This window comes from Mytilus trossulus, chromosome 7 (assembly GCF_036588685.1).
Source record: "Mytilus trossulus isolate FHL-02 chromosome 7, PNRI_Mtr1.1.1.hap1, whole genome shotgun sequence".
Taxonomy (NCBI): domain Eukaryota; kingdom Metazoa; phylum Mollusca; class Bivalvia; order Mytilida; family Mytilidae; genus Mytilus; species Mytilus trossulus.
Window position 1 is genome coordinate 55,510,699 of NC_086379.1, and position 27,273 is coordinate 55,537,971.

Consider the following 27,273-nt stretch of genomic DNA (forward strand, 5'->3'; position numbering starts at 1 on the left):
ACCAACTCGACCAATACCCGATCCTTTCGCCACCCCATTCGACCACTCTTCGATCTCTAAGAGGAGATCGGACATTGGTCGAGTTAATCTGGAAATGATCGGACTTTAGTCGAGCAAAGGTCGAAATGATCGAGTACTGATCGGTAATTTTTTTACATTCCGACCAAACTCGATCTCTTTAAAACATTGATTCAAATCTGCAACATCCTGTTTCAGGTAAATAACAAGGCCTTTCGAATGTACATATGTGTACTAGATAAGTAATACACAAATTTAAGAAAATAGGACTTTCTTTTTAAAACACACATGTACTGAGCTCGAGGTAATTAGAACATATGAAAGTGCTTTATGTATGCCATGTTAATTTGACAAAAAAAATACTTAAATTAATTGAAAAATTTGTTTACTGTTACTTTGGAATACATTTCCTTTTTTAAAAAGGTTATCAAGGATTGCTATGGAAATTCTTTTATCATGATAACATTAAATTCTTGGTATAATAAAACAAAACAATTTAAAAGCTCTCATATTTTTTTTATTTATTAAGTTGTTTTAAATACTATTTTAAATATAAATAAATAAATAAAAAAAACGTTCAATGCATTATCAATTCAACTTAACTAAACGTATACTAGGCTTAAGTTAATGGGGAAAAAATTCCAGTTACTAGTACCATAAAATGCTTCCGAAATATTCATAAAATTTTGAATAAATATTGAAAATATTAGTCATTTGTTAGTCACAATTCATTTTTTAGATTATTTGATCAGCTTGTTTTATTTATATTTTAAAAGTTGATATATAGTATTACGTAAGTGTTGATTAATATAGTGTTGAAGTTATAGTATGATTGATTATTGTGAAATTTTGATTTCAATACTGAATTGAATACATTTTTAATTTCAAGTTGTTGTTCAAATTTCATTTCTATTAAAAAAATCCTAAATTGATAAAATTCAGTTGATAGATACAAATAATAGGTCTAAGATGATTAAGACTTGGTCAAGTATGGTTCACACTAGGTCGAGTATGGTTCAGACTAGGTCAAGTACGGTTCAGAATAGGTCGAGTACGGTTCAAACTAGTATAAAATGGTCAAGTACTGGCCAAGTACACATTCAGACTGTTAAGTATGGTTCAGACTACAGTCGAGTAGTATCAAGTAAATTTCAGACGAATTCAGACTGGTCGAGTAAAAATCAGTACAATAGAGTACAGCTATAGGCCATTTCAGACTTTTAATGGTTTGTAGTGTATATATTTCAGATCTCGCCATTGTAGAAGTTTGTTTTTTGTTTTAATTTCGGATCCGGGGACTTCAATTCATGTACCTTATTATTCTGTTAGCAGGTTCAATCAAAATATCCAGAGAACACTTGAAAAAACTAACTGAAATGATTGTTATTTACCACATGCTAAGTGTCCAAACAATACAGATTTTTCAGTGGTATAAGAACATGAATATTGTTCGAAAACAGACAGAATTAATAAATTTTTCAGACAGAAAAACAAAGATAAAACGTTACAACATAACCAATTGATTCCTTGTGCTGTGATGCGGTAAGCAGACCCTGCATTACAAGTGGCAGACGTCTTGTTATTCAAAATAAATACCATTTTGGTGATACGTCCTGTTCGTAATCTACAATCGAGGAAAGAAGTCGGGATTGTGTTACGACAAATTAAACAGTTCAATGGTCATCTGTGACACAGATACTGTTTTTTTGTAAACAAAATCATATTGGTGTCCGAAGAAATGAGTTTAACATTGCGATTACCACAGTGTCTGCCTATTTTTTCGAGGATTAACCAGATTTGAACATCGTCAAACTAGTGTCGCCTTTATTCAATATATTTCTTAATATCAGCAACCTGGTGTTGTCAGTTTATTTTCAATCTATGAGTTTGACTTCCCTCTGGTATCTTTCGTCTTTCTTTTCTGAATTAATTTAAAACTATAACAAAATCAAACTATTGATAAATGACAGTTAAGGCAACTGAAGTCAAGTAAACGTCCAAAGATTTATTTCAAGCCGATAAGTATCCTTTACATATAACATAAGCTTTAAAGAGATCGAAAATCGACTACATAAAATAAGTACAGTACACTTTCAAAAAACGACAAAATAAAACATAAAAGATAAGAACAAATACACGCATTCACAAGCAGTATCACTCGATGTGATAATAGTGCTCTGATTGCACACATCATGTTAAAAAAAACATATTCACACACAAAACAAATAGATTTTGACTTCTAAGTTGCAATAATAAGTTTTATGTTTTATTGATGAACAAACAAAATGTTTCAACGTTCATTTAATCAATTATCAAAAGCAATTTATCATTGATTTTTTTTTAACCATATTAAATAGTTTTTGTAACAATAATATGTAACATGTCCTTTATGGGTAATGATTGGTTAAATAAAGGTTTCGTATTGAATTATGCATCATGTTTTGCACTGTCCAGAATAAAATAAATTTAATAACTATTCTAAATTTCATAAAATGATTTCTTATAGTATAAATCTATAGATAAAATGACATGTGCAACATGTTTTGCAATGGTAAGAATAAAATTAATTTAATGACAATTTTATATTACATAAAATGATTTCTTATAGTATAAATATGTAGCTACTATGACCCATAAACTTGCACCGTAGAGGTCTATTGCAAGTTTACTCGCATGTGTTTCTGGGACGTCCCAACTAACTGGAAAGTTCTTATGCAAAAGTTCGTGTCCCATATATACCAATATGGCATTCATACCTGAAATAATGGAACTAATTACAAAGAAACTATCACATAGCTGAAAGACAATATGTTATAAGTAACAGGCATTCAAAACCATAAATTTTGATCCTCAATGCTCCCCAACTTCGTACTTTATTTGGCCTTTTAAACTCTTTTGGATTCTCTTACATCAAAACAAATACCTAGTCAAATTCAGTCATCATTGTTTCTTAGCTGTCTTTCAACAGTTTGATACTTTGTTTACCTGTGAATCTCAAATTGATATGATATTTCTTTTGAATTTTGTCAAGAACAAGATAATATCGAATACAATTGATACCAAATCTAGTGGGAGATCACATCAAACAGATGTATACAGTAAGGTCGACAAAGTGTTTACATAAGCTTCTGTGAAGAAATGGCTTTGACAAAGGCAAACGTGTTCATCTATATGTTAAACAAAAAGATGAACAAGTAAGGCGTTAGTTTGTTTGTATTATTATCATAGAACTCATTTGTATCGATTCAATATAATGGTTGCAATTGGTTCATTACACGTTTTTTTAAGATAAAGCTCTCGTATATATAGATACATCTTGCTACCTTTTTAGTTTTGTGCAAGATTTTGTCCCGTCTGGTGGTTACAGATTTTATGCAACCGACAAGTAAAAATGATATATTGAATTATTTCCTTTACTTACCTGGGTAATAAAATGGTGCTCCATTCCATATTTTCCATTCATCTATCATCAAATAGCAAAAACACAACAGAAGGAATGCAAAACCACCAAGGCAGAACACAAACGATAAAGACCTAGAAATAGAATTATAATATGTAAGTGTCTCTCTACCCATCATTGGGAGTGAGATGCAGTTCCGGATCCATGGGGTGTAGAGGTGTACGCCCGTTTTAATTTATCATTTCAAACAATAATATTGTCCAGAAAATATTTTCACATTGGCCAACATTTATTCCTTTTCCATTTAAAGAAATCCTGTATCAGCCTCTGATACGACAACATTGTCTATTCCATACGTTTAGAGGCCAGTTGAAGCCTGCCTCCGGGTAGAAGATTTTCTCGCTGTGTTGATGACACATTTGTGTACTTCAGATAGGCTCGAATTGTTTACTCTTTGACATATTCCCCATTACCATGCTCATTTCTAACATAAATCTAACAATTCAATTGTTATTAATGATGAAAATTTTCAAAGGACAATTTAAATCAAAAGACTTAACTGAGAGAGATATCGCGGTATGTTCAAATGCTAGTGTTATATTTCACTACTTTGGAAATATGATAAACATATAGTATGAATTTTTCACTTTACAAAATAGGAAATATAACACTTATAAACTATGTGGATTAATCAATTGATAAAACATTACCATAAGTTTTTGTTGATAGGAATCCATCCATCGTTTTTCCTAAAATTACACAAAATTCCTGCTAACAGACACTGTAAAGATATAGGAAAAGAAAGATACATTTTACTAGTTATTCTTATTTACAGACATTGCTAGATTCTAGTTCGAATGTTTGCGTAAGCATAAGTTCATCAAAACGTCATTTCGCTGAATCATGATTAAAAATTGTGTATGATATTGGAAAAAGCGTTATCATATCATTACAAACTAAAGATAATAAATTCCTCATTTTTACGGTAAATTGTAAATTTTACCAAAACAAATAACTATATTTAGTTGCTGAAGGTTGTAAACATGGTAAACTTGTAAGGCTTGCCAAAAACAAATTCTTTTATTAACATGGTAAAGTTGTATATCCTGGGCTTTCAAATAATCGGCTTTGTTGAGCTTTCCAGATAAAGGTAAATCTAGAAAAGCGCGTCAGACCCTATTAATAATAACGTGTTGTTTTTATTTTCAACAGCACTAAATTGATACCTCTACAGGTGGACTAAAGGTTCCTGAGGATATCAGTAGCTCAGTAGTCAGTTCTTCGGTACTGACATGATTTATAACAAAATTCACAAATTGTTTGTTAATAAATTTTCAAATTTTAACAAAACTGAGGTTCCAATCAGTCAGGCAAAGTTGACTGTAGGTGAATTTGAGAATTGTTTTACTTCAGGTACTTTTGGTAATAAAGCTCTTCAACTATTTTGGTTCTAATATATCCTGGAATTTAAAGCATTCCTATTGAAGGCATTTCCAGAAACACATCGGACGCATTGAAATAATAACCTATTGTTTTCATTTTGTAAGGTTTAAATTACCAAAACAAATCCTTTATTTACATGTTAAAGTTGTAAAGATCTCAAATTAATTTTCAAAGCTTACCAAAACAATTCCCCATGTACAGAATCGCACTACTCTGTCTAATCTGCTTTTGTATGTACAAAGAATTTTGCCTGCCTGAAAAAAAGGCATGATTTGAAATGCCGTTGTATGAAATAACAAAAGTTCTGACGCGCACAAAAAGAGGATATTAATGAAATATGCACCACATATGTTCTACCATGTTTGAAGTTCAGTATTTTTGTGATTTTACTTTTTTTTGAAAAGCCAATATTTACAAAGTAGAAAAATACACAGAAAAGTATCTAACGGACAATCGAAGCCAGCTGTCAAAGTTTCATTTTATAAATGGTGGGTTGTAATCAATTTTAATAAGCATAAGTTCTTTTAAATTTATAAAATTGAAATTAAGAAATAAAACATAAAATGAAAAGTACACCAATAGTAGAGCATTGGTTATTAGTCAGATAGTACATATCGCATCTTGACCCCGTCCGTTATTACAGAAATTGCAAAACATGTCTTAATAAGCGAGATGCTCACAGTGTTGTTTTCAAATCGTATTAATTTGAATAGTGATCGAAATTATTTTCTTACTTGAAGTCCGAGAAAGCAAAGAACACAAGATGTTAGGGTTCCAAGTAATCCTTCCGGTTCATGTGACAGGACGTTGTGATAAATTTCCTAACAGAGATAAGTATACGAATAACATATATAATTTAAGTACAGTATAAGTGAAAAAGTCCAATAAATAACAAACTTTAGCAAAACTTTAAACCTTACAAAACTTCACCATAAAAAGTAAAATGCAACAAAACCGAAAGAAAAAATTTACACTACAAGACAAATAATTTGGTCAGATAGTGTTTTGCATGAAGCATCCAACTAATGGATATAAAATACTACAAAAGAAGTACTAGTAAGTGAAATTTTCAACGAAACTCGGACTACAAATCTAAAATAACAAGTACAATCAATGTGCAATAAGTTTTCAAGTGCAATAAATCATAGTACCTTACACGTAGGAGATCCTAAAATATGCTTTTCTCCAAAAACCTTTCTGTCTATATAACCTGCTGTTCCTCCGGTACAATAAAGATGAGTGCTATTGTCGTCTAGTCCTCCTGGCCCAAGGTACCCTCTATATATTAACATGAACTTAGCTTTATCACAAACCCTATGATATCTTTATCAATGCAATCTTGTTACATGCAATACTATTAAACATACACGCAATTATATCGTATGAAATTATAAATGTATGTACAAGACGAAGCTTAGTTGTTTTTTTAGTTTTAAAAAAATCGAAACAATAAGTTCTTGTGAATACATAGAATGACGATTGAATTATGAAAACGACAAAGATACTGATTGTAATGTGTGTGATGACTTATTTTAAAAGCTTTACATTTTTATGTGTTTTCCTAATCAGCTGGAAACTGTAATCCAGTAGTTGTCGTTGGTTCATGTCTGTCAGTTTTGTTATTCGTTAATAGTTGTTTTATAAATCAGGACGTTGGTTTATCTTAGAAATGTTTCAAATTTTTTAAACAATGGGTCCTTTTACTGGTAATGACATGGTAATTGTTTTGACTATTGTTGCCAAATTATCAGGGCCTTTTATAGCTGACTATGCGGTATGGGCTTTGCTCATTGTTGAAGGCCGTATGGTGACCTATAGTTTTTTTAATGTCTGTCTCATTTTGGTCTTTTGTGGATAGTTGTCCCATTGGCAATCATACCACATCTTCTTTTTTATATAGTGATCTGTCATATTTATGGATAGTTGTGTTAATAACAACCATACAACATCGTCACTGTTTTCGTTTGTTATGTTTTGGAGCATTCTACAAATATTAATTGAGCGATATACTTTTTGCAGCCAGGAACATATAGCAGAAATGTAAGGCATGTATGAGCTAATATAAACAAAGAAATAATAATCCACTCCGCCCAGTAGTTGGATATATCTTTATATCTGTTTTCTGGCATCTGAAATAAATTTGCATAATCAGCAGAAGTAAAAAAATGTTGATTACCATAAATGCTTCATTTTAGATTTTTATAATTATGCAATAGAAAGCAGTGAATATTATATTTTGTCATATATCAAATTGATTGATAAGTGCTTACTTAACATCCACATAGAAGCTCGGTCGACCTCAACGAAGAACGGGAAATTTATTCTGCTTATCTTTGATATAGGTATTATACCCCGCAATGAAGTTGGCCACATACTAACTACAACGAAATGTTGTAAAGGGTCTTTACAGTTCAGAAAGCATAGTACCACATGTTTTGAAGTATTCAAACAGTTAAATTTTATGAGTACAAGTCTGCTGTGTTTTGAAAATGCACATCGAATATTACATAAGACACACATCAGTATAAAATCGATACAAGATTTTGTTGTATGACAATGTGTCAGCAGTTTCTGAAGGTTTAAGCTTTTAAGGTTTCAAAATATCGACACTAAAAAAATAATAACTGAAACCTACTTTAAAAATGAATTCGTTGTATTAAAGAAATGATTTCAAAAAACAAGTTCATTTGCATGTTGTGTCGTGTAATATATTATTTGTTTGTGTGTTTCTATCATGTAGTGTTTTAGCGATATTGTTAACATTGGCATAAAGCGGAAGGTTTGGCATGCCATTAAACCAGATTTAACGCACCATTTTTCTTAAATGTCCTTTACCAAGTCCGGAATGTGGCAATTGTAATCAAATTCTTCGTTTCAATGTGTGTTGGCGTTTGTTTCTGTTGCACTGTTGTTTCTTCGTTTTCCTTTCATAATTAATGAGTTTTCCTCGGTTCTGATTTGTAACCAAATTTGTTTTTTCTCTACAGATTTATAACACTGGTATACTACTGTTTATTTATCATTTAAATAGCAAGATTCATGACTTTGTAGAATGTCCTCTGTAGTCACTGTTATCAAAACAGGACAAGAGGAAACTCAAAACAGGACAAAAGAAAACTCAAACAGGAGTAAGGAAACTCTAAACAGGATAAGGGGAAACCAAAAACAGAATAGAGAAAACTCAAAATAGGATACAGGAAACTCAGAGATAATAGAAACTCCAAACAGATTAAAGGATACTCAAAAAAAAATAAAGGAAACTCAAATGAAAATAAAGGAAACTCAAAATAGAATAAAGAACACTAAATAGAATAACGGATTCTCAAAACCTCAGTGGAAACGGATTAGTATAAGTTGCAATACTTTGTTTCACAATCCACTATAATAAATAAATACGTTTTAAACTAAAACAGGTTAAAGGAAACTCAAAACAGGATATAGGAAACTCAAAACAAAATGTAGGAAATTCAAAACAGACAATTGAATATACACGCATCATATTTGTTCAACTGAAAAGTGACATTCTATAAACATTTTTCTCAAACATAATTACCGTATCCGGGAGTTTAGCAACAAACATGTGCACTGTGGCTGTAATGAGATAAGTAACAGCAAATCTTTGTAGAACTCCGGGTATTCTTAGTTCTGTCATCTTGATAGCTGAAAAGTCAAATTTATCATTTATTCTAAAGTGAACAAAGACGTGTAATGAAACTATTTATTATATGTAGAATTTCAAAGACAAATCAAGCAAGACAGCAAAACGTAAATTGCGCTAATCAATTCTACCACATTATGACTAATACCTGTTGCAATTCTTCAACTAGAAATAGTCAGTTGCTAGTATGTCGTTTTCGTTGAGACAAAAACAAAAAACAAACACACACAGTTGATAATTACAACTTTGGTCCACCATTAGTCAAATTGAAGATACAATAAATATTCGCCAAAAGTTGAATCATCGAGTCCACCATTATTTATTATACAATATTTCTGAACGTATGTCACCAAAAATTGAATATTTTAATACTTATAACAAAATTTAACACTTACAAGAACTTCCATTTGTATTTATGATAAGTCCAAGTATAAAGAGTATACATGATCGTCTTAATATCTTCAAAAAAATCTTGTGCTTTGGTGTATCATTCCTCAAAAGACTCGTGAAGGAATAAATCATAGATGTACCCATGATAAAGATGAACCTGCAAAATCCATATTTTTTTGTTTTATGATACTGTGTGTATCCCTTGGAGTATCTGATTATAGATATAATTGTAGTCAACTTAGCAATATCAGAAATAAATACTTTTTGACAGTTTTGAAATGTTTGCCTAATGTGTCTATTTGTTTATTGCACGTATCTTTGTCAATATAATGAAATGTGATGCGACTGTCATATATATACAAATGCGAGGTTTAGTAAGCTATAAAACCAGGTTCAATCCGCCAATTTCTACATAAGATAATGCCTGTACCAAGTCAGGAATATGACAGATGTTATACATTCGTTTAATGTGTTTGAGCTTTTGATTTTGCCATTTGATTAAGGGCTTTCTTTTTTAATTTTTCTCGGAGTTCAGTATTTTTGTGATTGTACTAATGTCTAGTTTGATAGTAATTTGTTTTTGAATCAAACCGTGACAAAGACAATTGGATGACTACTGGGTTTTTTTGTGTCATTTGAAAGCTATCTCATTGACGTACAAATGTATAGCTAAGCTTAATAATTCATTTCGAGATAAAATTATGAAGACCTTCAGTTAGTGAAGAGGATTTTTTTTAAATAAAATCGTATTAGACAATGTTGCATAATTTACATAACTTACTTGGTCGATATCTACAGTAAAGACAAAAGTTAAAGAAAACTACCTACCACGGAAAAACTAAATCTGCAACTGTCAATCCGTTCCATTTTGAATGACTGAAAAACCAGTATCCACCACCGCCATAATTCACGAAAACCATTATTACTATGCTTATTCTGAAACAAAGATTGAAGGTTTATTCAAAAACAACATACGTTAACAGGATGGGTTCCTAAACAAATAATAATTGTGTTTCAATGTTCCGCTAAACATCATTCTATTTAATTTTGTCCTATAAATTGTCATTCGAGTAACATTGGATTAGTTCGTTATCCGACTATATAAAGGCATATACGTGGAGATAAGTTAAATGTACAGAATTTCTGCATTGTCATTTCTTGCAATTTTTACATTGACCTCAAATCCAGATTACATAATAGCAACATGCTCTTAAATCGTAAATAAACAAATTCAGTTGAATTGAATAGCAAAACATTGTAGGAAATATAAAAGGACTGGTAAAATTTTGCATACAATTTAAAAAGGCGATAGTAGTTCACCATTGTTCAAATTTCGTAAATTTACAAGAGACAAACCAACGTAACAAACCGATATGGTGGGTATCACAGATAAAGAGACACCCATATAAAGAGATTTTTGTTTGTCCATGAGTATTGAATAAGTTTAAATTTGTCCTTACCCTCTAAATGTGTCCAATGATTTTAGCCTCTCTTTCTTTGGTTTAGCATCTGGGGATTCACGGGCACCTTGAAGATTCTGTGATGAACCATGTTTACCTGATTCGTGTATTTCTGTTGATGATGTAAGACTAACTGATGATATCAAACCACCGTGACTATGTTTCAGTGAACCATCATGGCTTATCGTGACCTCAATAAAGATGGAGAAATAGGGTTAATTTGTAATATATTTCTTTCACAGATTATACCTTATGGGAAAGTGCATAGTATATAAATATGTGATATTTGTGTCATAATTATTTGACATTCGTTTATTTTTGGACAATATCAACATTGCAGCTGTGTGAGTCAACCGGTACTTATGACAATTTTCGAGTTGAAATGAAAGACAATACAACAACAGTCGATCAATTCTGCTTCGCATATTTTTTTGTGTCGTTTGATTGCCGACCATGACGTGAACGAGTTGTCAACTTTGCCATAGCTAAACTTGACCTGTACGGAACAATAGCTAGGACGGAATAATCAGAATATCACTAGAAGAATATCCTCATGTATACCTGACAATATAAATGAAACGTTTTACCTGATCAATAAGGGGTTCATTTTCACCGTCGTTTGGATAGATCTTTTGATAAAGCTTATCCCTGAAAAATGAAAAGATGATGCTAGTTAAAATCAAGGTTTCTTTATAAATAAAAACATTTTTTGAGATTTTTTAATATTGAGTTATATTTATTGTAAGCCTGTCGGTTCATGGGTCATCCGTATACAGTTTAACTTATAAAACATTCTTTATTTGGAAGTTATTTTAAATTATAAGTTTTTGAATAACACTCACCAACAGTACTTTGTTAAAAACCACCATAATAAAGCAACAGCAAAGAAAATACCAGCCGCTGCATATAGTGCTTTATTGAAAAAAGTAAAATAGCAAGTTAAGAATATATACAGTAGAAATATATATCATGTATGCACTAAAGACAAAATGAAAGGAAAGCAAAACATGTTTAAGGAAAAATACTTTTTTTGATAATTTTCACTTAATAACTTTATGGTCTGCTTTTTCAATAATAAGCATCAACTTCACTACTGTGTATTCGAAAGACTGAAATAAATGAACCACGCATTTTGACAATTTTTGGAAATTAAAAAAAAAAGACATTGGGAAATTGACCTTAAAAGATATTTTGTTTGTGTAAATCTTGAATCGTGAATTCATTTCTTTACGTTTGTGTATTTTTTTTAATCATTTAATGATTACAGGTCTTAGAAAGTTTCTGCAAAATTGCAATTCCATCCGAACTTCTTACCGTGTACAAAACACTTTGTCGCTCGTCAACAGTTGATAGTCGTTTGCTTACCTCCAGATGATTGTTTTCACTTTTGTGTCATCAAATAGGTTTTTTAAAATAGACTTAATTTCGTTATTGCATGCTCTACTGGTTGCATATTTTTCTTTTTAAGCAAACCGACATTATTATAATAAAGACTGATGTTTTATCGCAACGAAATTAGATTTATGGAACGATTATGATGAAGAGTGGTGTTTTACAAATTACGTTTACACATCATTCATTTCTTCTGTTTCCTCTGTTTTTGATATACGTAAGGTCCATTTATTGTATAACAAATGAAAAAAATATCATTCAATAAGAATACCAATGAATGAACTTTTTGGTGAATTTGTAAGCTCAAGAACACACCAAAGTCCACCAGTTGCAGTTACATGTATTGTGTATCTTCCTTGTTCTTTAAAATGCATTGACAAATGCACTTCACTAAAATGTTAAAAAGACATGATCAGCACAAATATTTGAATTGTACAAATGAAATTTATATATTATATGTCAAATGAATATTTAATCATTAAAAACTTCTCTTTTTTATACAATTTTACAGAAAGTATGGAAGTAAAACATTTATTATAGCGACAGGTGTACTGCCAGTTTTTCAATTAAAAATACAAAATTGATATAATACTGTACATGAAAACAATAAAATACACCCGACCCATTGGATCTGTAAGTCACAGTCACTTGTACATGTTTTAAACGCGAATGTTCTAAAACTGTGCACTTGTTTGCTTTTTATTTTGCTTTCTGTATTTCATGATAGTGTTGATCACTGTGAAGTAAAATTACCTGCAGTTTGAAGTTTTCCTCACATTCTCTAGATCTGTTGTTATATTCAATCTTGTTTTCCATCTTGTGTCAACTAACACCGTTATTTTCGATACATTAATAGCTAATGGAACTAGGGTGCACTACAAAAAAAATAATAAAAAGAAAATACACCAGTGACCAACAATAAAGATCTTTTATACTGCAGCTAGAATCGTTCCCCTTGTGTTTACTTATCTACCAAAGGAGTAGGTTCAGTAAGACCCTTTTTTGGCCCCAAAATATAGCAGTTTTACAAAATTGTTAAAATGTAAACTTTTAGTTATTTATTGAAAAGTAGAATGCTTCTGCTACATAAATATGGGCTGTTTTTGACAACACGATGCACAAATATCGGGTACTAGCATCATTTAGTCGTGCTAAATTACTGAAATCTTCACAATTCTATCATTTTAGTTAAATTTTAGACGGTTTTCGTTTAATACGAAAGTGGCCGCATTCGTGTTCATCCTTAATATTGAAATGTAAGTTGTATTTAATGATAAAACATAACATATATAAAGCTTTAGGATGAACACGGATGCGGCCACTTTCATTTTTAACAAAAACCGTCTGAAAAATGACATTTTTCGGCATAATTGGTAGATTTTTCATATTTGAGCTTAAATCGGATCGTTTTTAATGACTAAATCAGTTAAAAATCTTTGACCAAACTTCTTGATTTAAATAAAATAGACACTTAAGTGTTTAAAAAGTTGTCAAAATCTATCGTCAGATAAACCTGAAATATGAGGCCAAAATCAGTCCTTACCGAAGTGATATTTCGTTCAATGTATATTTCACGTTTGATTAATTGTCTGTGTTTGTTTAGGGATTTTTGTGTTAGCATTTTCATAACAATAATTGTAGCCATTTTCAGCTACAATATAAACACAAAATTAGGCCAATATCAGAAAGTAAACAACACTTGTTAGTATTCGGTCGCATAAAACAGGTAAAGGACGAGGTTTCCCCAAGTTCTAAGCCTCATAAAAAAAAAGATTTTGTGTATCAACTTATATTATATATACAAATATGTGCATCGAAAATGAAGTTATATCAAGAGGGCTTTTAAAATTTATAAACTAGAGGCTCTAAAGAGCTGGCGTCTCTCACTTGTATATGCAGTGGATATAAACATCATGTCTTATATGGTTAAAACAAATGTAAATAGTATACGACACCCTAATAATGATTCGGCCCATGTTTCGTTTAATTTGGCTCAGGAGTAAAATCAAAAGCGGCAGATTTTTGAAAGAAAATTACAAAACAAAAAGTTGCTGTTTACAGTATATCGCTATCTGTAATAATAAACAAGATGATAACAAAAAACTGCAAAATTTCTTTAAAATTACCAATTCATGAGCAGCAACCCAACAACGGATTGTCTGATTCGTCTGAAAATTTCAGTGCAGTTAGATCTTAAACTTACCCAATGTCAGAATTGATCTAAATATTTTATTTTCAAAGAATTAAGCTGAAAATGCATTTTATCTCTAAATTCTATTTTTAGCCATGTCGGCCATGTCTGTTAGCAGGCGAGGTCATCGGACACATTTTAAAACTATATAGCCTAATGTAATTGTGGCCAATTTGGTAAAATTTCCATAGTTTTAGAGGAAAAGATTGTTTTAAATGCTAACGACGACGGAAGACAGACGCCAAGATGAAGTGATGATAAAAACTTACTTGGTCCTTCAGTCCAGGTGAGCTGAAATCAGTTACTGCGTGTTAATGAAATGCAAACATCAATAGAGACAGAATATAAGGACGATTTATTTACCCCATTACATTCTTCACTTTGTGATGAAATATCAATGGCGATGTCTGATGTTATGGTAACTTTTGCTTTGTCCATTGGGATGCTGGAATCATCCTGATACTTTCCAAATGACAGGCTATGTACCCCTCCATCAAACAATACTAACACTACAAAACATTGAGGTTGTTAAGGTTCGTATATTAATTGCTAAACAATACATGTATTCGCATTAATTTTTCATCATAAAAGTTTGTTTTCAATAATTTACTTTAAAAATCAACAACCTTTGGCTGCAATTACGGAAGTTTAACAACAGAAACTCCATTAAACTGAATAAAATATTTAAAACATCTTGGGACGAAAATACCGGAAAATGTTTAAATAAAATACAATATTTTTGTTATAGATTACTTACAGATAAGGATGGTTCGACATTTCATCTCTGTTAAATTACATATCCATTTGATTGATATTATATATGTCAACAAACAACCATATTATTATATTCGGACAAATTTCAACCTGATAACGAGAAATAGTATACCCTATCAGTAGATAAACTCATGAAAGATATCATATAATTTTATAAAATATTTGTTTTAATACCTTTTACTAGATAAGAGTGAGAAATACAAGCCGGATGGCTGGGCTTACTTTGAATGATCCCCAGTAATTTTGGAAGTGCACGTGTAACAATGTGTAAGTGGGTGAGTGTGTTAGTGACGGTCAAGACTATACTTCAGTCGAGAATTTAAAAAAAAAAAACGGTCGCGATACAAAATTGTATTGTTGCATATTAAAGTTATCATGATATGGTTTTTCGTTTTTACAATTTACCACCCTATCGTTCTAGTCTCATCGTCACTGCTGTTTCTGGATGACGTGTGATCGAGACATTATTTAGATGAAACTGATACAACTGAAGATGAACACTACCAGAAATGATAAAACACCAGAAGAAATAAAACTTGTTCGTATATATAAACAGGGACTTTCTATACTAACTTAGTATAGAAAGTCCCTGTTATAAGATATGGTTACACTGATTAAATTCATAAATTAATATGGTTTATAATGTACTAGTTATCACATAAGCATTAAATATAGACAGTGACCTTCTATTTTTGCTGAAACAAGAAAGACATACCCGTACGTAGTCATCTGTGACTCAGATATTCAATAAAGGTTAACTATTTTAAATTTCGTCCGTAAAACTTACGAATGGAAGACTATTCTGGCTTTCTGTTCTGGAAACCTTGATGCAGTAATTTTCTTTTTCAAGGTGGTCGGGATACATAACACAAGCCTGTGAAAATCCTACCAACTGTGAGATGATTATTCCATTTGAAGGCGCTGTTTAAATGTTGCTGCACAGAAATTGAAAATGCACAGTCATTGAAATCAACTCTTAATTTCTATCATTGAGATGGGTATACTTTACATTGACTGTCCCTAGTCAGGAGCCTGTTATTCAGTGGCTGTCGCTTGTTACTGTAAATGATATTTTTTGTTTGTTTAAATAAAGTTGTCAGCTAAGAAACTATCGGGCGTGTCTATGGCCATTTTAACTACTGTATCAACTCGTTCATTATCGCTACGCTTACAGGTAGTTACTTTGCCATTTTTAAAATTGTGTGTTCCAACACATGTGACTGTCATTTATAATGTGGTGCTCCCACCATATGTCCCCGTACAGGGGCATTAGTTGTCACCCAAATTGGTGGGTTCCAAAACTCCTGGATCAGTTACTGCCTATGATCAATCAAAAGTCTGATGACAAGATGTGTACAATCTGAGACTACTATAACGTGTTATAGCAGTCTCAGATACAATATACATCAATGAGACAGCAACCCAACATTATATATATCATAAAACAAGAGATGCCCTTAGTCAAAACACTCACACCTGTTAAAAAAAAGATGTAATTTTGCAATTTTGTTGTTCTCGTTATTACAATCAGTTATGCTTGCTAAATTGTAGATTATTACCTAGTATCTATTATATTTTTTGCAGTTTCTACCTGTTTATAATTTTTAATTTTCATGGATAGAAAAAAAACAAATTAGTAAACTAAAAATCTTTATTAAAGGGCAATAACTTGAAGAGCCAATTGACAATTTAAGCCATATTTTTAAACTTTTTTCGTAGATCTTAATTTGATGTTCCAGTTTATCTTTATCTTTTATAACATTCAAGATATTAATAAAAAACTGTAAAAAAAAAATTAAAAAAAAAAAAAAAAAAAATACCAATTTAGTGTAAGGTTGTTCAGTTTGTCTGAAAAATTCAGGGCTGATAAATCTTGATCTTGCGTTATGTTCTATTTTTAGCCATGGTGGCCATGTTTGTTGATGGATCAAAACTTTTGATACAATTTATACAATAGATACTAAGGAATATTCAGTAAAGTTTGAAGGTATTTGCTAAGTAGTTTCAGAGGAATATATTCTTTGAAATAGTCTATAACGACAGATGATGGACACCAAGTGATGGCACAAGCTCACATGGCCCTCAAAGGGCCAGTTGAGCTAATAAAAGTTATAAGAAGATTTAACTATGACTTTCAAAGATCTAACACCAATAACTTATTCCATGACAGATAAATACAGTAAAGGACCTGAAAGAGGGGAACAAACATGTGGCAAGGAGGTGTTGATCAGTTTTTAGATATACTAGTACATGTAAATATTGATACACTGTAATATTCGGGACAGACTTTTATATATAAAGTAAGTTTTTTGGGTTTTTTAAAATCATAAGAGCTTTGTAAAATTCCTTCATTAAAATACCTTCTACCCTGATCAATAAAATAAGAAAATCCAAAAAATCCAAAACAAATAGGATGCAACTATCAATTATACATACTTTGAAAGAAAGAAAAAAGGCAAATAGGCAAAGAAATTATTTTTGATTTTATTAAATATTTATTCTGTAATTCTTTATAGTTATAAATAGAAATAATACACATTTCTCTATATGTTAGCAAATATGTAAATACAAATACAAAGGCATCAAAAATCCTTTCCTTTATGTTTCATAAATATCATATTAACAAATATATATTGGATTTAATCTTTCCTTGTAACTAATGGGAATAACTAATATTTATATCTATGCCCTGTAAAACCAGGATCAACAGACCATGTTCACTTAAATGAATGTACTAATTCAGGACTGAGACACTCCATTACGAAATTGTTCCCCAGAACATTGTTTACAATGTAAAAAAAAATGACATCATATCTAAATTTAAAAAAAATAATGGCACATTGATAATTTTTACAAAATTATATATATTCTTGAAATACATGAAATAAGTCCAGAACTATAAAATATACATGGAAAACATAAGTTTAACAGTGAATTATTACTCACTAATGATTTGAAGTTCCCTGAAAATCCTATGCAAATTTCATGAATGGCTATTTTGTATAAGATTATATAAGTATTAAATCTGTTAACAGAAAATAAATGAACCAAACTGCAGTAAGACATGCTTATATGAAGCATGATGCCAGATTTCAGTAAGCTCTGATAATTTGTACTTCCTGAGAATAACTCCACAAAAACTTAATGGGACAGACAGGCTGATGTAGACCAGTATACCTACTTCTTTTGAAGTGGGGTAAAACAACATGTATTCATTAAAAACTACTATATTTTAACATAGCATTACTATCTATGTTTGATTTTATAGGTTTTTTGGGCTTATTTTATTTTTAATTCTCAAATATACATTTTTAACACACAGCACATGCAAAGATATTAAAAAATCTCTTTCATTCCAACTTTCCTTTGTATCTTTTATAGGATTAAACACATTTTTTCTTGAGGTTATTGATGTGTAAACCAGGGCGGTTAACTCACAAACTTTGTGAGTTAGAGACCAGGTTTACACATCAATAACCTCTAGAAAAAATGTGTTTAATCCTTATAATTCTTCAGCCAAACATACACGATTATTGGTTTACATTAATTATTACTTGGATGGCTACTATATGTACCATCAGAAGCACAGTGGCATGTCGTAACTAAGGAGTACGCCGCCATCTTGACTTTCTAAAAAACCTAAATGTTCGATAAATGCTACTAAAGCTAAAATGAACTAGCACCTACCTCAAAAACTTCATTTTAATTAGATACTATCCAAATTTGAGGCGTACAAGTAACGAAATAATTTTCCGTCTGAAAGTTTTCAATCGTATGACGTCATGTTTAGCCATGACGTAAATTCGCCAAATCATTCGTGAAATTTCCCGGAATTTTATTTAAATTTTATTTTAATACATTTTTGAAGCTTTAGTGCATTTATTTTATTCTTTTGTTGTCATATATGCATTAGAATAGAAACAACTTTTATGCAATTGTTTTATAATCTCAACTTGCTGAAAATCGTAGTATCCGTGCAAGAATGTGTATCACGCATGAATAGATTACAAATTAAAGTAGTTTCGGAAACATGGTTTATCGAAGTGTAAACGAAGAGAAAAAGTCTTAATGACCAATCCAATGCACGTATTTATAGATATGCAAATGATATAAGAATTATTTAGATATATTTACTATCATCATGATCAGTTTTTGCATACATACAAATATGTTGCAAAATGTAAAGATTTTTAATACTTAAATAGTATTTTTTTAAATTATTTTCTTCTTTACAAACACAAGCAAAATACTAATTAGTAATATTTACATATATTTTACTTTATTAAAATATATTAATCAATATCTATAAAATATAATACCCTCTTATTTCATTTTTAAATGTAAGCAATTAAAAGATAAAAATCACAAGAAGTATATAAAAGTTGGTTATACTGAAGTCACTTAATATTACTGTAATTCACTGGGATAATTTAACTATAAAATAAATAACATACATCATAACAAAAAACAGTAAATCAGAGAAAATGAAAAAAAATACAGGATGATCGTCAATTTATGAAAACTCATTTTTTTTTTTTTTTAAAGAATAATGTGGATTCATTATTATTTGTTAGATACCAATTTTTATGGTTTCATGGGTACAGATTCTGGAGAACCAAAAAATTTAAATGTTCAACAAATGACAAATTTTCTTTTAGGCTTTACACAGACTTTGGCAAAACTAGAATATCACATATCAACGAAAAGGCAAGTTTTGTACCCATGAAAATAAATGAATCCCCAGTTCTCTACACGATTATATTCAATTCATTCTGCATTATTGTCTTTTATTGAAGAAAAAAACACACAAGTGCACACATTAGATTCTGAATTATCAGTACATAATAATTGAATATAAAAATAACAGCAAAACAACCAATTTTTTAAAATGTGTATACAAGAAAGCAAATCAAAAAAGAATAACACAAAATTCTTACAAAAATTTCAGTTATTCAATATTTGTATATATTTTATCAAAAAATTACAATTCTTTATCAAAACATTCATTCATATAACAAAGAAGAGATTTTTATGGAAACAGTATAATGCTACAACAAGCCAGATTGCAGTTCCGTAAATGTCTAATGCTAACAGACTGCCATGGTGTTGTGGGACTCTCCAGCTTATTGGGAAGTTATGATGAAAAAGTTCATGTCCCATATACAGCAGTATTGAGTTCATACCTGAAAAAAAACCATATACATTGTGTACAATGTATTATGAAAACTTTTCAAAATAAACATTTAAATTTCATGAAAAATTTGTGTCAGAGAGGTTAAATCACATTTGATTGATTTATTAATTGATGTTTTAAGTCACTTTCAACCCTATTTTGCTTTATCACACCAGTCAGTTTGTATCGGTGGAGGAAGCTGGGGTACCCAGACACGGGCAGGCAGAACAAACAACCTTTGGTTGAAAAACTGACAATCCTAGTCAATTAAGATTGGACTTGGCTGCACCTATCCCGAGCTGGATTTGAACTCACAACCTCCGTGTTGACAGGCTAGTGAAACAGTCGATCAACTACTTTAACCACACGGCCACTGAGCTCTGGGTCTCCCTAATCACATTTCAAAAGTGCATACAATGGGACATAACTTCTTTATGGCAAAGGAGATTTCATCTATTTCATTAACAGTATCAAACTGAAAACACAATATTATTTAATAATTATATATAATTTAATTTTGGATGTTATGCGTCTTCTGATTGTCTGACCTTATTTTGTTATCAGCCCATAGACATAATTTAGTCATGTGAGCGTGACGTCATCAACGTTTTTTCATTGTTTTCTATGGTTTAAAATGCAATTTAAAATTAAATTATAAGAAATGGCTGTGATATTTTTTCTTTCTAATCGCTACGCATGTTATTCATTGTGCACCAAATTTTTTATGTTATTTCTTCATAGACAGAAAAAATATTAAAGTCATTCCTTAAATAATTTATTACAAATATTAGTCAAGCATAAATGTCAGTGAAAATTAAAGATAGAGTATTTATCAAAGTAGGTTTTTATTCATAAATTGTATTTCTTAAAGAGAAAAAAAATGTTATAATTTTTAAGATCTAATTCACATTTAATATACTGCAGATACCATTGCTTCTAGTCAGAATCTACTACAAAGGCAAAAATAATGGATGAACATTTAATTATAAAACATGTAAATTGAAAAGACTTGTAGTTCTAATAACGAACATTCAATGTAGAGATTTATCTTTTTATTTCAATTAACTTTATTTAAATGTTATGTTGGATTGGAGTCTAATTTATGTTAAATCACATCTCCCCTAATGCATAGTTTCTTCATATTTAGTCATGCATTTCTTGGATAAAAGGACTAAATTATTACCTGGCATTTATTTCATCTTTGCATGCAGTGATGTAGGATAACATCAATTCTCTGGTGATTTATGTATTGTGTGAAGGAGTTGAAAAGTGCATACCCAACATTTTATCATTTATAAACTCAGTTGCATAAAAAAATGTTAACTTATTACTGAATTTACGATCATGACTACAAATGAAAATCCAGAAAATACATCATGACATCACAACTGTGTTAACAAATTGATTTAGAAATTTAAAAGTAGACAAATGAATTTGGCAATGTTTCCAAAAATGAATTATTATATTTCAAAGTCAACAATACCTTTTAAGTTTGAATTTCATATTTCTAATGCGTAAAATTAATTCAAAAGGTCCGAGACAGGCAAATCTCAATGTTGGTTCCAATAGGGAAAAGGTCATAGGTGTGTTCACAAAGCTTTTGGTGTATAATCTTTATAATTTCCATCACAGTAAACCAAAAATGTAGACCATTGAATAATCAAAAGCTCTTTTCTAACTTTCAGGTTTATGGCTAAAATGGTTTGAGAAAAGATTGTGTTACCATTAGATAAACATACTGTGAAACCTCTTAAAAATGTTAATTTGCATTAGTACGAATTATGACAGAGGAGCTTCTTTTGCAAATAATCTAATATTTTGCTTGCTTCAAATCAGAGTCTATATCTGATATCTCTGCTATACATTATTAAAAGTATTCAATGAATTTAGTAGACTTTTTAAAACTTTGATATAACTAATTGTTGATTAAAACATTTAACTGTAACACCAAATACAGTGGATAATTTGTGTCAACTAAGCAAGGATTTGTATGTAATATGTCGTGTGTATTTAACTTGAAGGAAGTGCATAGGGTAATTACAAATAGTATTTTACTATAAACTGATGAGCTATTCATATTGTAACAAAGATCTTTCTTTCATGCATCTCGTATGTAAAATAGCACCAGAACAAAAATCCCCACACATCCATTGGCAGAAGTCGGCTGTGTGTCTCAGATACATAAAATCCAACAGGAAAATAAGTTTGGAATGTCTCATGGAACATGTAAAAGCTGATAGAATTCATTCCTGTGTAAATATTAACCACAATATCATTTATTCTTTGTATTTTTTACATAAAAAACAAACATCATTTTATACAGCTTATCTGTACTGTCTTTAAAAAAAGCTATTATTATTATTATTATTATTATTACTGTAAAAGGAAGGGGAGGGACAAAAGTAACAAATATGTGGGTTACGTAAAAAAAATAATAAGTGTCTATAATGTTTTTAAAAAATGTATCAAAATAAGTAGTTATATGTTTCTGAGAGTCTTTCAGTCTGATATTGACTTATATGATTTTAAATGATAAAATTTAGATATATTTACAAATTTGGTTACATAAGAGCTGACAGCCATTTGATAATATGTTAGTGCTATCTGGATACATGTCTACATGATACACACATTTTCAACAAATCAGGACACAAAGTATATATATATGCACAATTGTTTTTTTCTGTTTAAGCTAAGTATTTTTCTGACAGTGTCTATCTAAACATGACCAGAATTATATCAGTGTACCAAAATAAGTAGCTTTACATGTGTGACAGTGTCTTTTTAATCCTAATTTGAATTATATAATTGTTCTAAAATAGCATCTACCTAGGGCTTTCTGTTATTATCTTCTACCGGTAAATGGTGGGCAGAAGTTCTTTTTTTAATAATGTTTCTTGAACCATTGTTCTGATGTTTATTTATCTGACAATTTCAACTGAATAATGAATAGAACTCCTTTTTGATTACTGTGTAGGAATTCTACCATCGCAAGGGGAATAGTAACTAGATCTGTATTTATCCCTCTATTGAATATTAACTAGTTGTGAATAATCATGTATTTACCTGGATAATAAAATGGAGCACCATTCCAGATTTTCCATTCATCTATCATCAGGTAACAGAATGTCAGTAAAATAAAGGCAAATCCTCCAGTACAGAATATAAATGACACTGACCTACAAATAAAGATGTTCCTACTGTGATGTGTCAAAGTCATATATTACATATAACACAAGTGATAAATGTATGCAAAATTCAAATAAAATATTACCTAGCAAAAAGTCAATTTTCAAAAATAACAAACTTGAAAGAAAATTCTAACAAGAAATTCCCTTATCAAATGGAAAAGTAAAAAGCTGTTACACATTAAATGGATGGAAAACAACTTTAATATTCCTCATTTAAATCATAATATGATTTTTTTAAAAACCCTTTTCAGAAGGAAAAGTACAACTCAAATAATGAATACAAGTTGAAATTTTGAGAACCTGCTAACTGCCACAAGATCATTGCAATAATTTCTGAATATATGAGAGTTGAGCCCACCAAAAAACCAAGTTACAAAAAAAACAAATTTCAAAGACATACTAGAAGGTGAAAGGAATGGAATTTTTCATACTTCCTATAAAGTGTGACCCTCTTCCCCTTCATTTTGCAAAGGATGGCTGTAGTAATTACAAACTTACCATAGGTTTTTATTAACAGGAATCCAACCTTCATTTTTACTAAATTTACAGAGAATTCCCGCTATAAAGCACTGAAAAAATATAGAGAAAACAAATTAATTTCAAAAATTTAAACATGAGAATTAATCTAAATATAACATGAAAGATACATTAATAATAATATTGTCTATAATGAAAATTTCTAATCTCTTTTCAACTTTTTAAAGATTTCAAAAGATCCATAGATAATCAACCATTATCAAAGACACAAATGTCCGCACTACAATTGAGATAAACACATTTTGTAGCATGTTTAACAATTTTTGAATCTGGTTTTGTGAATAGTAATATATTTGCACATAGTTAGTCTTATTGTAAACATTACCAATGCAAATCCCCATATGAGGAGTCTTTTTACTCTTTGTTGTCTGGTTTTAAATGTCATAAAAATTTTCCCTGCCTGAAATAAAAAACAATTTTATAATATTTTGTTTTACAATAAACCACAGTGAATATATTTAAAAAAATATACCAAACAATAATTCCAATGGCTTCTGACTGTCTTTGTAAAGTTAAACATTTTAACAAACTTGTCTAAATAAGATATGATTTTCCCGTGTTATCTCCACTTTAATTGCAGTGCATTTCACATCATTTTTTGTTTCAGTTACTAGATTATTTTGGTCATATTCTACCTATACTGAACTGAACAAATATGGCTGCTCATTAAATGCCGTGTTTTGAAGCCGAGTTTTACCGATTGTCACTTTATAGTAAACAAATCACAAAAAGCATGGGTATTGAGCACATGTATATTAACATGTATAATAAGATATTTGTTTATTTCAAATGACAAATCCATGCGTATTGCGATCACCGGGTTTTTACCAGGAAGGTTACACTCGGGTCACTATGCATACGGAAAATATGTCGGCGAATTGCTTCCTGGAAGCAAGCAATTAAAAATAAGTAAACTTCTTCTAAATGTGAACAAATTAAAGAATTTTCCTCTGACAGAAAAAAGTATATGTACATAGGTTGTATAATGAAAACTATCCATTTAGATATAAAAAACATATGCATATTTTCTTTTAATTTGAGGTTTCTTATGACTTTAAAAAATGATAACGTTACAGATAACAAGAATGAGTCCACAGTACACAGATGCCCCCCAACATGCACTATCATTTTCTATGTTCAGTGGACCATAAAACTGGGGGCAAATCTAATTCATATCACAGGTGACATGTGTACTAAGATTCAAGTTGAATATACTTCAACTTCATCAAAAACTACCTTGAGCAAAATTTGATTTATTAACTTGAAAAATGACTGATGGACAAACAGAGGAACAGATGCATAGAATGAAAAAAAAAATGCCCTTAAGTAGGGCATAATAAGTTGGGCATATAAAACCTTATAGAATGAAAAAAATAATGCCCTTAACTAGGGCATTATAAGTTGGGCATAAAAAAACTTAACATTTAGATGATAAATGAAAGATTTACCTGTAGTCCAAGGAAACATATAACACATGATGTCAGTGTTCCCAGTAGTCCCTCTGGATCATACGCTATTGTGTTTTTATAGATCTCCTAAAAATTGTTTGCAAATCATTTAAAATAAGGAAGGCACATCAATCTCTCAGTATGGTAACTTTTGATAACATCAGTGAATCAATGTAGTAACAAACATGTAGTGTTTTATAGGGTATTAAAGAAACAACTACATTTTGAGAACAAGAAATGATGGCATTTATTTGGTAATCTGTATTTTGAGTTCTGTGACATTTTTTTTTACAAGTACAGAGGACAGTAAGGACCAGTTAAATTGTCTGAGTATTCAAAAAATCAATTATATTCTGACTGCTGCTAAGATTAAGCACATTGAAATAAAGCTCAAAAGTAACAGTATTTAGTAAAGGTACCCAACTAATAAAAATGATTTAATTATCCAATACGGTTATTTGCTTATACAACTGCATACCAAATATAATTGATGTACCATTGGTGGGTTCCCTGAAAACATACCTAATCACAAACTTTAGCAAGTAAACTATGCAAAAGATTCTAATTCAATAGACCATGATTGATCTAAAGAATGGGAAATGAGATGTGCAAATGTTTATATACAACTAGTGTCATTTTATCTGGCTAAAAATTACACATATGATACAATCTTTTAAGTTTCTTTAAGTACTGATTCTGAGGGTAATAGAAAATTTAGAGGTTGAACATGAAAAAATGTTAATAACACTTTTAGAATAAAGTATATTTACTATACATTCTATATGAAGAAATTAATGTGGGATTTTGATAGATGTGATCTGATGATCAGATCCAAATATTTCTCTTGTCTATAAATCCATATACATAAATAATTATATTTGCAATAATAAGTTAATACCTTAGATGTAGGATTTTGATAGATGTGATCTAAGCCAAAGAATTTTCTATCTATATATCCTGCTGCACCACCAGTACAGTTGAAATGACTACTATTTTCTGATAATCCACCAGGTCCTAAATATCCTCTGAATAAAATATAAAACTATTATAATTGACTCTGAATTATAGAAGAATCTAAAACTCTGAATTATAGAAGAATCAAAGCTTCTGAGTTATAGAAAAATCTAAACAGTATTTTAATTATTAGAGGCATCAGAAGAATAAATGGGTATAAATATATAGAAGGAGGGTTGATATCTAAAAAAAAATGTTTAACCCTGCCGCATATTTGCGCCTGTCCAAAGTCAGGACCCTCTGGCCTTTGTTCGTCTTGTATGATTCTTAATTTTAGTTTCTTGTGTATACTTTGGAGTTTAGTATGACGTCCATTATCACTGAACTAGTATACTTATTTGTTAAGAGACCAGTTGAAGGACTCCTCAGGGTGTTTGAGTTTCTCACATTGATGACCTATTGGTGGCTTTAGGTTGATGTCTGCTCTATGGTCAGGTTGTTATCTCTTTGACACATTCTCATTTCCATTCTAAATTTTTTTAATGTACTATAGTCATTTGTTTTTAAAATCTACTTACTTAGGACAGCCAGGAACATCAAGTCCAAACATGAGAATATAATATATTCCAATGAAGAGAAAATTAATTATCCATTCTAAAGGATAATCTGTTATGTCTCTAACTGGATTTGTACGAACGGGCTGAAATGAAAAATGAGATTAAAGTAAAGGAAGAAGATATAATGATTGTATATTAAAGTAATTAAACATTTACTTGTATATATAAAAACTAAAAAAAATGAAGGGTCATCAGTTTGTTTCTCATAATTCCAGAACATATCATTGCTAAATAGTATGTAAAAATTGATGAGTTTGATGTATCCAAAGCACTTTTCTGGATTTAACTTCATCAGGAATGTTCAAACCTTATCATTTGAAATTCATATAAAGTGTCAAAAACATTACATATGGTACACTTTTTACAAGTTCACATCATAATGAATATATACTGTACCAATTTTGAAGTTGATATAACCACAACTTCATGCTAGACTACCTTAAATTAAAATCTAAATCTACTTGAAAGCAAGTTAAACTTTTACTTTATTCCGGACAGTATTTATTTTTTTCTATTGATTTGTAGATTTGTTCTTATAGAGGATGGATAGATACGCAGACCAGAAAACATGAAATCTTGCTTTTGTTGCAGTTAGGACATACTAATTTTTTTATTAACTTGGGAGCA

At 30.3% G+C, this 27,273-nt stretch overlaps 2 protein-coding genes across 6 annotated transcripts in view; both read right to left on the reverse strand.

Annotated features, from left to right (window-relative positions):
- Positions 1–2,406: 2,406 nt before the first annotated feature.
- LOC134727152 (heparan-alpha-glucosaminide N-acetyltransferase-like) lies at positions 2,407–14,811 on the reverse strand. Its single transcript, XM_063591534.1, has 17 exons — positions 14,710–14,811; positions 14,316–14,461; positions 12,515–12,636; positions 12,033–12,151; positions 11,212–11,281; positions 10,957–11,017; positions 10,370–10,560; positions 9,738–9,845; positions 8,915–9,066; positions 8,372–8,521; positions 6,872–6,983; positions 6,013–6,139; positions 5,596–5,682; positions 5,041–5,115; positions 4,129–4,199; positions 3,440–3,552; positions 2,407–2,774 (listed from the first exon to the last, which is right to left on the reverse strand). Exons 1-17 carry the CDS (start codon positions 14,732–14,734, stop codon positions 2,599–2,601), a joined length of 1,905 nt encoding a protein of 634 aa, XP_063447604.1. The 5' UTR covers positions 14,735–14,811; the 3' UTR covers positions 2,407–2,598.
- Positions 14,812–19,261: 4,450 nt separating this feature from the next.
- Positions 19,262–27,273, reverse strand: part of LOC134725333 (heparan-alpha-glucosaminide N-acetyltransferase-like) — a 31,006-nt gene continuing 22,994 nt past the window's right edge. The window contains exons 12-19 of one of the 5 annotated variants that reach the window (XM_063589055.1): positions 26,608–26,729; positions 25,974–26,100; positions 25,076–25,162; positions 23,953–24,027; positions 23,589–23,659; positions 22,966–23,078; positions 21,955–22,148; positions 19,795–19,909 (exon numbers count right to left, since the gene is read on the reverse strand). In XM_063589055.1, the coding sequence (XP_063445125.1) occupies positions 21,973–22,148; positions 22,966–23,078; positions 23,589–23,659; positions 23,953–24,027; positions 25,076–25,162; positions 25,974–26,100; positions 26,608–26,729 (771 nt within the window). In that variant the 3' untranslated portion in view covers positions 19,795–19,909; positions 21,955–21,972. Of the gene's footprint in view, positions 19,910–21,954; positions 22,149–22,965; positions 23,079–23,588; positions 23,660–23,952; positions 24,028–25,075; positions 25,163–25,973; positions 26,101–26,607; positions 26,730–27,273 lie in introns of all 5 variants that reach the window. The other 4 variants (XM_063589056.1, XM_063589059.1, XM_063589054.1 and 1 more) reach the window with 4 other exon arrangements.

Excerpts from the sequence above, each read along its gene's own strand:
- LOC134727152 (XM_063591534.1), bottom strand. The coding sequence starts at position 14,734 with ATGAAATGTCGAACCATCCTTATCT. Across the intron at positions 9,067-9,737 it reads GCAGATTTAGTTTTTCCGTG|GTTCATCTTTATCATGGGTA; the intron begins GTAGGTAGTTTT and ends TGGATTTTGCAG. Across the intron at positions 5,683-6,012 it reads TAGGATCTCCTACGTGTAAG|GAAATTTATCACAACGTCCT; the intron begins GTACTATGATTT and ends TATCTCTGTTAG.